The sequence below is a fragment of the Carcharhinus amblyrhynchos genome, chromosome 1, assembly GCF_965287045.1.
Source record: "Carcharhinus amblyrhynchos chromosome 1, sCarAmb.v2.hapA, whole genome shotgun sequence".
NCBI lineage: Eukaryota > Metazoa > Chordata > Chondrichthyes > Carcharhiniformes > Carcharhinidae > Carcharhinus > Carcharhinus amblyrhynchos.
In genome coordinates this window covers 31,799,353-31,811,709 of record NC_137324.1, presented here as the reverse complement: position 1 = coordinate 31,811,709, position 12,357 = coordinate 31,799,353, and the positions used below count along the sequence as shown (strand labels likewise).

General features: G+C 40.4%; 1 protein-coding gene across 2 annotated transcripts in view; it reads left to right on the top strand.

Moving 5' to 3' along the window:
- dym (dymeclin) overlaps positions 1-12,357 on the top strand; it is a 438,866-nt gene that overhangs the window by 98,317 nt on the left and 328,192 nt on the right. For both annotated transcript variants that reach the window (XM_080206642.1, XM_080206553.1), the window contains exon 8: positions 8,362-8,504. In XM_080206642.1, the coding sequence (XP_080062768.1) occupies positions 8,362-8,504 (143 nt within the window). The remainder of the gene's footprint in view (positions 1-8,361; positions 8,505-12,357) is intronic.

The window sequence follows — 12,357 nt, the reverse complement described above, 5'->3', positions numbered from 1 at the left end:
ACCATGGATGTGAATCGAAGAGTTCTTTACGTCTTGATCAAAAGACATAGGTGGCACAGTGTTATTTCATAACTTTGCCGTCTTTGGCTATAACTGCTCTGAAGAAAATTGAAGAAAAAGCAGAGAAGTGTTCCTGTCCCAGCCAAAATGTATCCATCAATTGGATACCAAAAGCAAATTAATTGGTCAGTTATGTTATTGTGTTTGTGAGACTTTTTGGTGTGCCGATTGATTGCTTTGTTTGCCTATAAGACAAAGTATTGGAAAGTGGTTTGGAACATAGAATCGCTACAGTGCAGAAGGACGCCGTTCGGCCCATCGAGCCTATACCAACAATGATCCCATCCAGGCCCTATCCTTGTAACCCCATCTATTTACCCTGATAATCCAGCTAACACTAATGGACAATTTATGGCTAGTCCATCTAACCCGCACGTCTTTGGACTGTGGGATGTATTAGTGAGAGACAACATGGTTTTGCGAAGGGGAGTTCGCGTCTTACCAACTTGATTGAGTTTTTCAAGGAAGTGACAAAGATGATTGAGGGTAGGGCTGTGGATGTTGTCTACATGGACTTCAGTAAGGCCTTTGACTAGGTCCCTCATGGCAGACTGGTGCAGAAGGTGAAGTTCCATAGGATCAGAGGCGAGGTGGCAAGGCGGATACAAAACTGGTTCGGTCAAAGAAGACAGAGGATAGCAGTGGAAGTGTGCGTTTCTGAATGGAGGGCTGTGACAAGTGGCGTTCCTAAGGGATCAGTGCTGGGACCTTTGCTGTTTGTAACATATATAAATGATTTGGAGGAAAATGCAACTGGATTGATTAGTAAATTTGCGGATGACACAAAGGTTGGTGGATTTGCGCATAGCAATGAGGATCATCAGAAGATACAGCAAGATATATAGATCAGTTGGAGACTTGGGCAGAGAGGTGGCAGATGGAGTTTAATCCGGACAAATGTGAGGTATAGCATTTTAGAAGATCTAATACATATAGGAAGTATACAGTAAATGGCCGAACCCTTAAGAGTATTGCTAGGCAAAGGGACCTGGATGTACAGGTACACAGGTCACAAAGTGGTAATGCAGGCGGAGAAGGTAGTCAAGAAGGCATACTGCATGCTTGCCTCCATTGGCCGGGCCACTGAATTTAAAAGTTGGCAAGTTATGTTGCAGCTTTATAGAACCTTAGGCTGCACTTGGAATATAGTGTTCAATTCTGATCGCGCCGCTACCAGAAGGATGTGGAGGCTTTGGAGAAGATACAGAAAAGATTTACCAGGGTGTTGTCTAGTATGGAGGACTGTGAGGAGAGGTTGGAGAAACTTGGTTTGTTCTCACTGTTAAGGGGCGACCTGATGGAAGTCTACAAGATTGAGAGACATGGACAAAGTGGATAGTCGGAAGCTTTTTCCCAGGGTGGAAGAGTCAATTACTAGGGGGCATAGGTTTAAGGTGCGAGGGGTAAGATTTAACGGAGATGTACAAGGCAGATTTTTTACACAGAGTGGTGGGTGCCTGGAACTCATTGTGGATGCAGGTACAGTGCTGACTTTTAAGGGACGTCTTGACCAATACATGAAAAGGACGGACTTGAGGGATATGGTCTCCAAAAGGGTACGGAGTTTTAGTTAAGTCAGGTAGCATGGTTGGTGCAGTCTTGGAGGGCTGAAGGGCCTGTTCCTGCACTGTAATTTTCCTTGTTCTTTATTCTTTGAAACCAGACCACCCGAAGGACACCCACACTGACACGGGGAGAACGTACAAACCGCACACAGTCAGCGACCCAATCTGGGAATCAAACCTGAGTTCCTGGTGCTGTGTGGCAGCAGCTCATAGAATCATAGAAACCCTATGAAGAAAGAGGCCATTTGGCCCACCGAGTTTGCACCGATCACATTCCCACCCAGGCCCTACCCCATATCTCTACGTATTTACCTGCTAATCCCTCTAATCTACGCATCTTAAGACACTAAAGGGCAATTTAGCATGGCCAATCAACCTAACCCGCACATCTTTGGATTGTGGGAGGAAACTGGAGCACCCGGAGGAAACCCTCGCAGATGCGAGGAGAATGCGCAAACTCCACACAGACAATGACCCAAGCCGGGAATCAAACCCAGGTTCCTGGAGCTGTGAAGCAGCAGTGCTGCCACTGTGTTACCATGCTGCCGTTAAACATCATGACTATATAGATGCAAATTCCATCCTCCTTTTTTTTCCTTCCCAGCAGACTAGCTGGGTATTAGATCTATTCGATACTGAGCTGGGTAGAATAATACTTTTTGACGTCAACATCATTAACAGCACAAATATATACTAATAGTGATCCATTTATTGCAACTTTGCTAACCTTTTCTTTATTCCACTTTCAATATATTACTCCTGATTCTTTCATACTTATGAGAAGAGGCCATTCAGCCCATCGATTTTCTCATCTAGATCAATTTTCGGATTTTGAGTAGACTACTGTTTGTCTTTTCTGCTTCAATTCAAAGTTTCAGCATTTATTAGTGGAATTAAGAACCTGCCTTTGAATGCTCTGACTCCAGATTCACTGCACTCAATAATACTTCATTACAGGGAATCTTTTTACAGAAACATTTGGTGAATCTTGTTTTGCTTGAGCCAGAATTTTATATTGATTGGGCAGGCTTGCATCCTGACGTCACTGTGCTCAGGTGCAACATTATGGTTAAGCAGGTTAAGAACGCAATTGTTAGTGATTTTACATGGCCATCAACTTTTATAGTTGGCGGATGGGTCAATCGGCCAAGGAGCCTTCACATTTTCACTACAAATTTGATCCAGGGTGGAATGAAATGTCCCGCTGAAACATGATGAAAAATGGTGAATAGGGACTCGGGTTTTTTTTAATTCTGCTGTCAGATGTTTGAACGTGCTGCATTTACTATATTCTTTTCATCTCATTTAATTCGTACAGATCTGCAGCTCCCTGCAACAGATCCATATTGCTGTTTGTTTTCAGGGTGCTTGTTTGAAGGACTCACTGATGTATCTCTACTTTCAAATTCTGGCTTCATGAGCACCCAGTTTCAAATATACCGTCATGAGTGACTGTATCTTCAGCTGAATAGGTCCTAAACTCTGGAACTCTGTCCTTAAACCTTTCCACTTCACTTTCCTCCTTTGAGATGCTCCTTAAAAATCTACTACTTTGAAGCTTTTTGGACCATCTGCTTTAATATCACCTCATGTGGCTCAGTGTCAAATTTTGCTTTATAAGCCTTCTGAGACTTCTTGGAAGACTATTTAAACTGATATATAAATACAAGTTGTTGCTTGATAAGAGAGTAGATACTCCTTCAAAGCTTTTGACCAAGAAGATAGAAGCATCTGAAAGGATGTTCAATGTTTGCTGTGTTCGTCAGCTTAAATTTCCAACGTACACTAGCCAAGACTGACTTGCAAGACCATAAGAAGTAGAAACAGGAGTAGGCCCTTCTTCAGTCCTTCGAGCTACTCTGCTATTCAAATGACCAAGGCTGATCTAACCTTCTTTAAGTCTACTTTCCAACGTGAACTCTATGGCGCTTAATTCCCCGATTGATTAAAAACCTATTGATCTCAGCCTTAAAAAATTTGATCTGATTTATTATTGTCACATTTATTAGTATACAGAGAAAAATATTGTTTCTTGCATGCTATATAGACAACGGATACCATTCATAGAGAAGGAAAGGAGAGGGTGCACAATGTAGTGTTACTGTTATAGCTAGGATATAGAGAAAGATCGACTTAATATAAGGTAGATCCATTCAAAAGTCTGATGGCAGCAGGGGAGAAGCTGTTCCAGAGTCAGTTTGGTGTGTGATCTCAGACTTTTGTCTCTTTTTTTCAAACAGAAGAAGGTAGAAGAGAGTATGTCTGCAATGGATATGGCCCTTAATTATGTTGGCTATTTTTCTGAAGCAGTGGAAAGTATATGCAGAGTCAGTGGATGGGAAGCTGGTTTGCCTGATGGACTGTGCTTTGTTCACAACTCTTTGTAGTTTCTTGTGGTCCTGGTCAAAGCAGGGGCCGTACCAAGTTGTGATACATTTGGAAAGGATGCTTTCTATGGTGCATCTATAAAAGTTGGTGAGAGTCGTAGCAGACATGACACACTTCCTGAGTCTGAGAAAGTAGAGATGTTGGGCTTTCTTAATTATGACGTCGACATGAAGTGACCATGACAGGTTGTTGGGGATCTGGACACCTAGAAAGTTGAAGCTGTCAACCATTTCCGCTTCACCCTTGTTTTGTTAACAAGGGCATGTTCTCCATTACGTTTCTTGAAGCCGATGACCATCTCCTTCATTTTACTGATATTGAGGGAGAGATTATCGTCATTGCACCAATTCACCAGATTTTCTATCTCTTTCCTGTATTCTGACCCTCTACGCTAGTGTCATCAGCAGACTGGAAAATGGAATTGGAGCGGAATTTGGCCGTACAATTATAGGTGTATAAGGAGTATAGTACAGAGCTGAGGATAGTCTTATGGGGCACCACTGTTGAGGATAATCATGGAGGAGGTACTGTTGCGTATTCTTACTAATTATGATATGTGGGTTAGGAAAAAGTTCAAGGATTCAGCCTCCATTGCTTCTTGGGATAAAAATTTGCAAGCTGCTGTGGATTAGCAAAGCATAGAATGGAAGCACTTGGCGTTGTCTTTTTTCAGTCTGTATCAGTCATGTGGAATTAATTAATTGAAAGGAAAAGTAACTAGATCAACAGTGGAACAGTTTCACACAACTAACAAAAAAAAACCTCAAAAAAGGCATGCGTTATCACTTCAGTGTTTTTTTAGGACTGATCCTTCTGATTTTTAGATATTTCCAGTTACGAAATTTCCACAGTTTGATGGACGGGTAGGACAAACGTGTAAAGCATGATCTAATATGGTCCCCTCTTATGTTTATCATTGTTTGCCATAGCAACAGAAAATGGTCACCATGTAGGTATTTGCAGATGTGAATAATGTGATGTTTCAAATTAGAACTTATTCTATTAAAGTTTAAGTTTTCCATGGTTACATTTGTTGATTTGTTAGGCGATTATTGGTGTGCTGGCCACTAATTATTCTTCAATCCAAATCACAAACAGATTTTTTTGGTCACTTGCATATTGCTGTTTGTCGGGGTCTGTTGTTATCAAATTGGCGGCTATGTTTCCTGCATTACAACAGTGATGAACAACTCTTCAGAAATGCATTGACAATCCAATGTTTGGTCATCAAACACCCTTTTGCTACCGGTCCACCAAGTAGAATACTTATCCATGCAGACTTACCAAAGCTGTATTTCAATATACTGAAGCAGTACATAGGAAACCTGTTGTATGCAGCCAGTCTGGCTGCTGTAGGTATATCATTGACTGCCAGTGGTCCAGATACGTGCTCTCCAGGATTCTGACTGATGAGATATTCGTGGTCACCCTGTGTCGATTTTGGCAGTGAGCAGGTGTTTACTGCTTTTCTTTGGTGTGTGATGTTGCACATGCTTTTAATTTGGTTAGGTCTTCTGTAACCTCTGATGTGGAGATGCTGGCATTGGACTGGGGTAAATGCAGTAAGAAGTCTCTCACCAGGTTAAAGTCCAACAGGCTTATTTGGTAGCAAACACCACGAGCTTTTGGAACTTTGCCCCTTCGTCAGGGGACTCAGCTGACAAAGGGGTAAAGCCCTGAAAATTAGTATCATTTGCTACCAAAATAAATCTGTTGGACTTTAACCTGGTGTTGTGAGATTTCTTACTGTGCGCACCTATGGAACCAGATTTCCTGTATTGACATACCCAATGTCCTTTTACCCTGCCTGACTTGCAAATGTGTTGGATCTCAGAACACTTTTGTGGTGGGTGCAGGAGACTGCACTTGCCATACAGCTTGCTTGGTTTCTGATTTGGCTACTACACTAATACTTGTGCCACACTTGTTGCTTGCAGGAAAAGCTACTTTCTTTCTTCGAATTTTTTTTATAACCTGCAGTTTGGGTCTTTGCCGTACTTTGTCCAGTTGGCCTGTTGCACTGTTTAGCATGCTTCTTGTCCTTTTCCTGCCCACAAAGTTGCTTTGCATTAGAATAACATCCAAGAACACCTTAAATGCTCTTCAGCTTTTCTGTCTTACTTAAGACCAGTGTGACTCTGAACTAACTTGTTGCTCCCACTCACCACTGATTCATCTACCCTTGAAATCAGGTACTTTTTGTTATGCTGAACATTGTTTGTAGAGGGACTGTACCTCTCAGTTTCAATTTGCACACAGCCTCTGACTTTGCTGCAGGCAACCTGTACTTTGCTCGATCTTGTTTATAGCTCCTCCTGTGATATTCTGAATATGTTCAGTTTAATCTCTGCCCCGGTCTTCAAATTTGCACCGCTGCCCCTATGTTGCAAGTAAAATTCAGAATATCACAGGAGGAGCTGCAAACAAGATGTGGCACAGTACAGATTGTCTGCAGATGGGGTTCCCGACAATGGTTTCACGGCCATCAGTAGGTTCTTAATTTCAGAAATTTTTTATTGAGTTTAAATTCCACCATCTGCCGTGGTGGGATTCAAATCTGGGTCCCCAGAACATTAGCCTCATTGCCTCCCCAAATCTTTAATGAGTGACCTTGTGTCACAGTATACTGTTTACTAAAGATCATGGTGGACAATATCATGGAGAGAAGGTTAAGACTTAATAGTAGCATATAAGATGATCAAAGGATTAGATTGGGTGGACAGTGAGAGCCTTTTTCCTTGGATGGAGATGGCTAGCACGAAGGGACATTGCTTTAAATTGAGGGGTGATAGATATAGGACAGATGTCAGAGGTAGGTCCTTTACTCAGAATAGTGAGAGTGTGGAATGCCATGCCTGCAACAGTAGTGGACTTGCCAACATTAAGGGCATTTAAATGGTCATTGGATAAACATATGGATGATATTGGAATATGTAGATTATATGGGCTTAAGATTGGTTTCTCAGGTTGGCGCAAAATCAAGCCGTACTGTGCTGTATGTTCAATTTTTTTTATACAAAAAGGCAACATGGGAGTAACACAGCACATTGGTGGTTTCCTCTGCAGTAGGTTCCTAATTTCAACCATGGCATTTTGTAAGGAGCAAAGTAGAGATCAATTATTTTCTTAGAGAAAGTTTGCAAAAATAAATGTCTGTAAAAGGGAAACGGGTGGGATCCATTCATTATATACTGCATTCACTCAACTCAAAATGGCTAGTTTCGAGTGGCAAATCCAGAAGCATGGGCTTGGGTTGTTTTCCCTTTAAAGATTAATCTTTAATGATTATTTAAAAAAGCAACCTTTTGGACACTTATTCATTAATATTCAAGTCCTGTCAGGCAACTCATAAACATGCACTGCTCGAATGCTGCTACTGGGAAAAAAATGAACTTGAACTCTGCTGATCATCATGCTGTTTGATAATGATGAGAGTATATGGAACATTGCTAAAATATGGCTTTATGTTGCAAGGTATAATTATTCTGCATTCTTGAAGTTAATGCCTGAAGAGGTTACAGGTCAGATTTCAGACTAGAATGCTGGCTCACGTTGTGGGAAAGTCCATTAAGAAGCTGCAGTCATTCTAACTAAACTATCACTTAAATGTGATGGAGCAATTTGCATTGTGCAGTGTGTGTAATTTTGAGTGTTGACATACTGGCTAAGAGATTCTACTTTGGAGACAATCAGTGATCCAGGTGTGAATTGTTACTCAAACTTAGGATATTTTTACAAAGTGAAATTTTTCTCAGGTTTCTGCTCAAACTCACTTGCTTATTGTTGAAAACCTGAGATGAACGAGTGTAATTGGGCAGCCTTTTCAAACTTTTTTTTAAGAGTTGGATTTAAAATATTCTTTGGTATACTCAAGAGTGGTAACTTCATCCAGTTTAAAAAAAAGGACTGATGGCTATAAGCATTTTCAAGTAATGCCCTGCTCGCAATTTGAGAGTAACAAGATTTTAAATAATATTTTTAGATTTATATAAAACCATTAATCACATTGGTATGTACAATCAGTTTATTAGTACATTTTTAAAAAACAAAAGCTTCTTGAAAGGTGCCCGTTAATTTTAAGAGTCTCCTCAAAGGCCTTTTAGTGAATGAAATTCGCAGAAATTCTCTATATGATTAATTTAATGTGAAGGTGTGGCCAGTTTTGTTGGTATGGCCTGGTGGAAGAGATTGTGTGCAGGGCATAATTTTTGCTTGAACTTCCTTGATCTTTTGAGGTAATTTAGCCAATTTTGGATGCAACCTAGTGGAAACTCAACCACTCTTTTAAGGTAGTAATAGATGGGAATTATCAGTAGTACCTATTTGAGCTTTTTTCTTCTTTTCACAGCCACCAGCTTACCAGCAGAATTGTAAAAACATTACTTTACAACTTCATTAGGCAAGAGAAGTGCCCACCTCCAGGGACTCAGATTTTTGAGCAGACATCTGAAGGAAGTAGCTTGCTATATGGCTTAGCATCTGGTGTGGCATGTAAGTATGTTGTGTTTGATTATTAAGTTACATATTTTTAAAGTAGAATAAGATCAGAGAATGTTTGCAGCGCAGAATGTGGCCATTTGACACCTCAATCTTTGCCTGCTGTCTTCAACAGCAATTCAGCTCATCCCACTTGCCCATTGTAACCCTGTAGCCCTGCAATTTTTAAAATTCCCTTTTGAAAGTCACAATTGAATATGGCTCCACCACAGTGAGGCAGTGCATTTCAGACCTGGTGCCTCATGTCACCTTTGGTCCTTTTGCTAATCACCCTAAACCTCTGTCCTCTGATTCTAATTCCTTTTGCCAATGGAAACAGTTTCTACCTATCTGACTGGACCTTAATACTGTGAATACATCTAACAAACTTCCCCTCAGCTTTTCTACTAATGAGCCCCACCCTCTCCAATTTATCCATATTACCAATGTCCCTCATCTGAGAACCATTTTAATGAATTTTTTCTGCACTCTTTCTAAGGTCTTCATTTTCATCCAAAAGTGCAGTGCTCAGAATAGGTCATGATGCTTCATTTGAGGATGAACAAACATGTTATTTAGATTTTACCCTTTATGCATCTGTTTATAAAACTCAGAATCCTATATGAATGGTCATTCAGACTTGAAACATTTGCTTTATTCTCTCTCCACAGATGCTGTCAGATCTGTTGAGATTTTCCAGCATTTTCTGTTTTGTTTCAGATGCCAGCATCCATAGTTATTTGTTTTAATCAGGATCCTGTATGCCATTTTAACCACTTTCTCAATTTGCACTGCCACCTTCAATGATATGTACACACATATCCCAAGTATCTCTCTATGATAGTTCTCCACTCCAGGAAGCAAGTAATCAGTAGTCACCTTTCGAACACCCATTCAAACTTCCAAGTTTCTCTCCTTTCTGAATCTCTACCCACATTGACATGTTTACTGCACTCAAGGGAGAAGTACTTGGCTAGGAAACTGAGGCAAACATTAAAGGAGTTGTTGTAAAGGTGAAGTATTCTCAAAGAATAGGTTCCGGAGGAGTGAATGGACTTGATGGGATTTGTGCAGTGTAAGTGTGTATGCAAAAGTAAGTCGGGATGAGTTTTCAGGTTTGAAAGTGAATAATTAGGTTCCGTGCTGGCAGCCTTACTGTTTTAGCCATTACTTTAATTATATTTCTTTATTGAAATGGCTGTATGCACTCAACAGTTGGCATTCCCTCATTTTATGTGCAACTATTGTGTTGTGGGGGAGCAGAGGAGAATAAGAACGAGAAATTAAAATATGCCATTTAGACTTGTTTACAAATAAAGTTGTGTTCCAACCACAGTAACATTTGGACAAGTGATTCATGCCAGTAAAATGTAACTCTGAGCTTGCAACAGAGAAGAGCACAAGTACGTCTAGCGAATAAACAGTTGAAAGATTAGGTACCTATCAGTTTACATGGGATAAGTCTAATGTCTGTACTGTTGAGTGTCAGGACATTAACGTTAGACCTTATAAAAGAGCACTCTTCTTTAAAAGTGATTATTTGGATCTCAGTTTCATCTTTAAGCCCCCATACCAATTACAAACAATATCTTACATTTTAAAGTAGTAAATGTCCTAAGACACTTTGATGCTGAACCACATGAGATATTAGGAAAGATTACCAAAAGTTTGGCTAGAGATGTATTTTAAGGAACATCTTGAGAGAGACAGAAGTTTAGGGAACGAGTACTAAAACTTGGGACCATGCAGCTGAAGGAATGACTGTTGTGGTGAAGTGAGTAAAATTGGATATGCAAGAAACCCGAATTGGAGGAGTACCAAGAACGTGAAAAGTTCCATATTGATGTTTAACTATATCTAATTTAACTATTTCACCTTTAACAAAGGGAATGCCTCTTGCACTCAAGTAGATTCACCTGGTGAAATAATAGACTTGTTAGCAAAATTGAAACCCATATGATTAAAGAGATGGTGGAGCTGTGGATGTAAAATTCACAAGACAGAAATCAGTAGAGAACAGCTATTTTCAGATAGGAGACAAATATGCACTACTGTCCCTCATTTGCACCTCATTCCACCCATCAATTTGCACACTGTTCTCGTTCCCCACTCACCCTCTTGCATTTGCGATCCCTTTGTCATCTCATCTCATTGCCTCTCCACCCTTCCTCCTCAGTCATTTACAATCTCTCCCGCTCCACCAACCACTTATGTTCCCTTCTCCCACACTTCTCCCCCATCCGTTTGCATTATATACTTCCCTAACCATTTGCAATCTCCTTCACCCAGCTCTGTCATTTGAGGTCTCTTGCCTTTCTCATACTGATGTGCGATCCTTCCTTCATAGCCCTGAGCACACGTCACCAATGTCTAATCTCACTCTAAGGACTGTTCTCAGTTACTGTTTTGTACCACAGGCATCTAATCAACTGCATAATTTGTCAGTTTGCCCAGTGTGAAATTGAGGTAACAATTTATAATGAGGTCCTGTTGTCAAATTAAACCTTCTCAATATTTCCAGAAATCCCTACCCTTGATGCATTTCTCTGCTCCCTTCTTGCCTTCTTGCATATATCATGGCCATAAGAGTCCAAAACTAAGGAAATTATGCAAAATCCTTTCTATATGATTGAAATAAATGACCAGAGAATTTGTTTCCGTGGCATTAGTTTAGTGGTACATATTGGCCAGAACACTGGGAATAACTTCCATGCTTGCCTTTGAAGAGTACAGTTGAATCTTTTACATCCACTTGAGAGGGCAGACAGGAGTTGGGTTTAATGCCTCATCTGAAAAATAGTACTTTTGACACTGCAATACACTAACTACCGGACTGAATTATGGATTATTTATCCCTTCAATTGGAGACGTGTAGTCCCTCCATGCCGACATTGTAGTTAAGAAAGCCCACCACTGCCTCTACTTTCTCAGCAGGCTAAGGAAATTTGGCATGTCCGCTACAGCTCTCACCAATTTTTACAGATGCACGATAGAAAGCATACTTTCTGGCTGTATCACAGCTTGGTATGGCTTCTGCTTTGTTCAAGACCTCAAGATACTAAAGCGTCATGAGTGAAGCCCAGTCCATCACTCAAACCAGCTTCCCATCCATTGACTCTATCTACATTTCCCGCTGCCTCGGAGAAGCAGCCAGCAAAATCAAAGACTAATAGCTCCCCGGGCATAGCTCTTCTAGCTTCTTCCGTAAGGAAAAAGATACAAAAATCTGAGGGCACGTTCCAACCAACTCGAGTAGCTTCTTCCCTGCTGCCATCAGACTTTTGAATGAACCTACCTCATATTAAGTTGATCTTTCTCCACTCCCTGACTATGACTATAACACTACATTCTGCACCCTCTTCTTTCCCTCTCTTTGTTCCGTGTGCTTTGTCTGCATAGTGTGAAAGAAACAATACTTTTACTGTGTAGTAATACATGTGACAATAATAATAATACACGTGAGTTTCTGAAGCATTCAATTTCTGCTGTTGGAGCTCCAACATGAGCTGGTGATTATTCTCCCTGAAAAAGCTTTCCATATGCAAGCTTGCTCTCAACGAAGGTTTTGAAATTTACTCTTGTTTTCAAAATTTTTGAGAGGAAATTAAAGAAAGATTTGCATTTTTCTAAAGCCTAAAAAATACCTTGAGTTGTAAGGATTGTTTCATATTGTAACAAAAAAATGGTAGCCAATGTGAACACAATGTCAACACAAACAACAATTTGACTAGATATTCTGTTTTGGTGATGTGGAGAGATGAATATTAGCCAGGGCATCAGGAGAACTCTCCTGCTCTTATTCAAAAAGTGATCTTTTGATTCCATCTGAGAGAGCAGATTTGGTTTAATGTCTCATCCAAATGGTGGC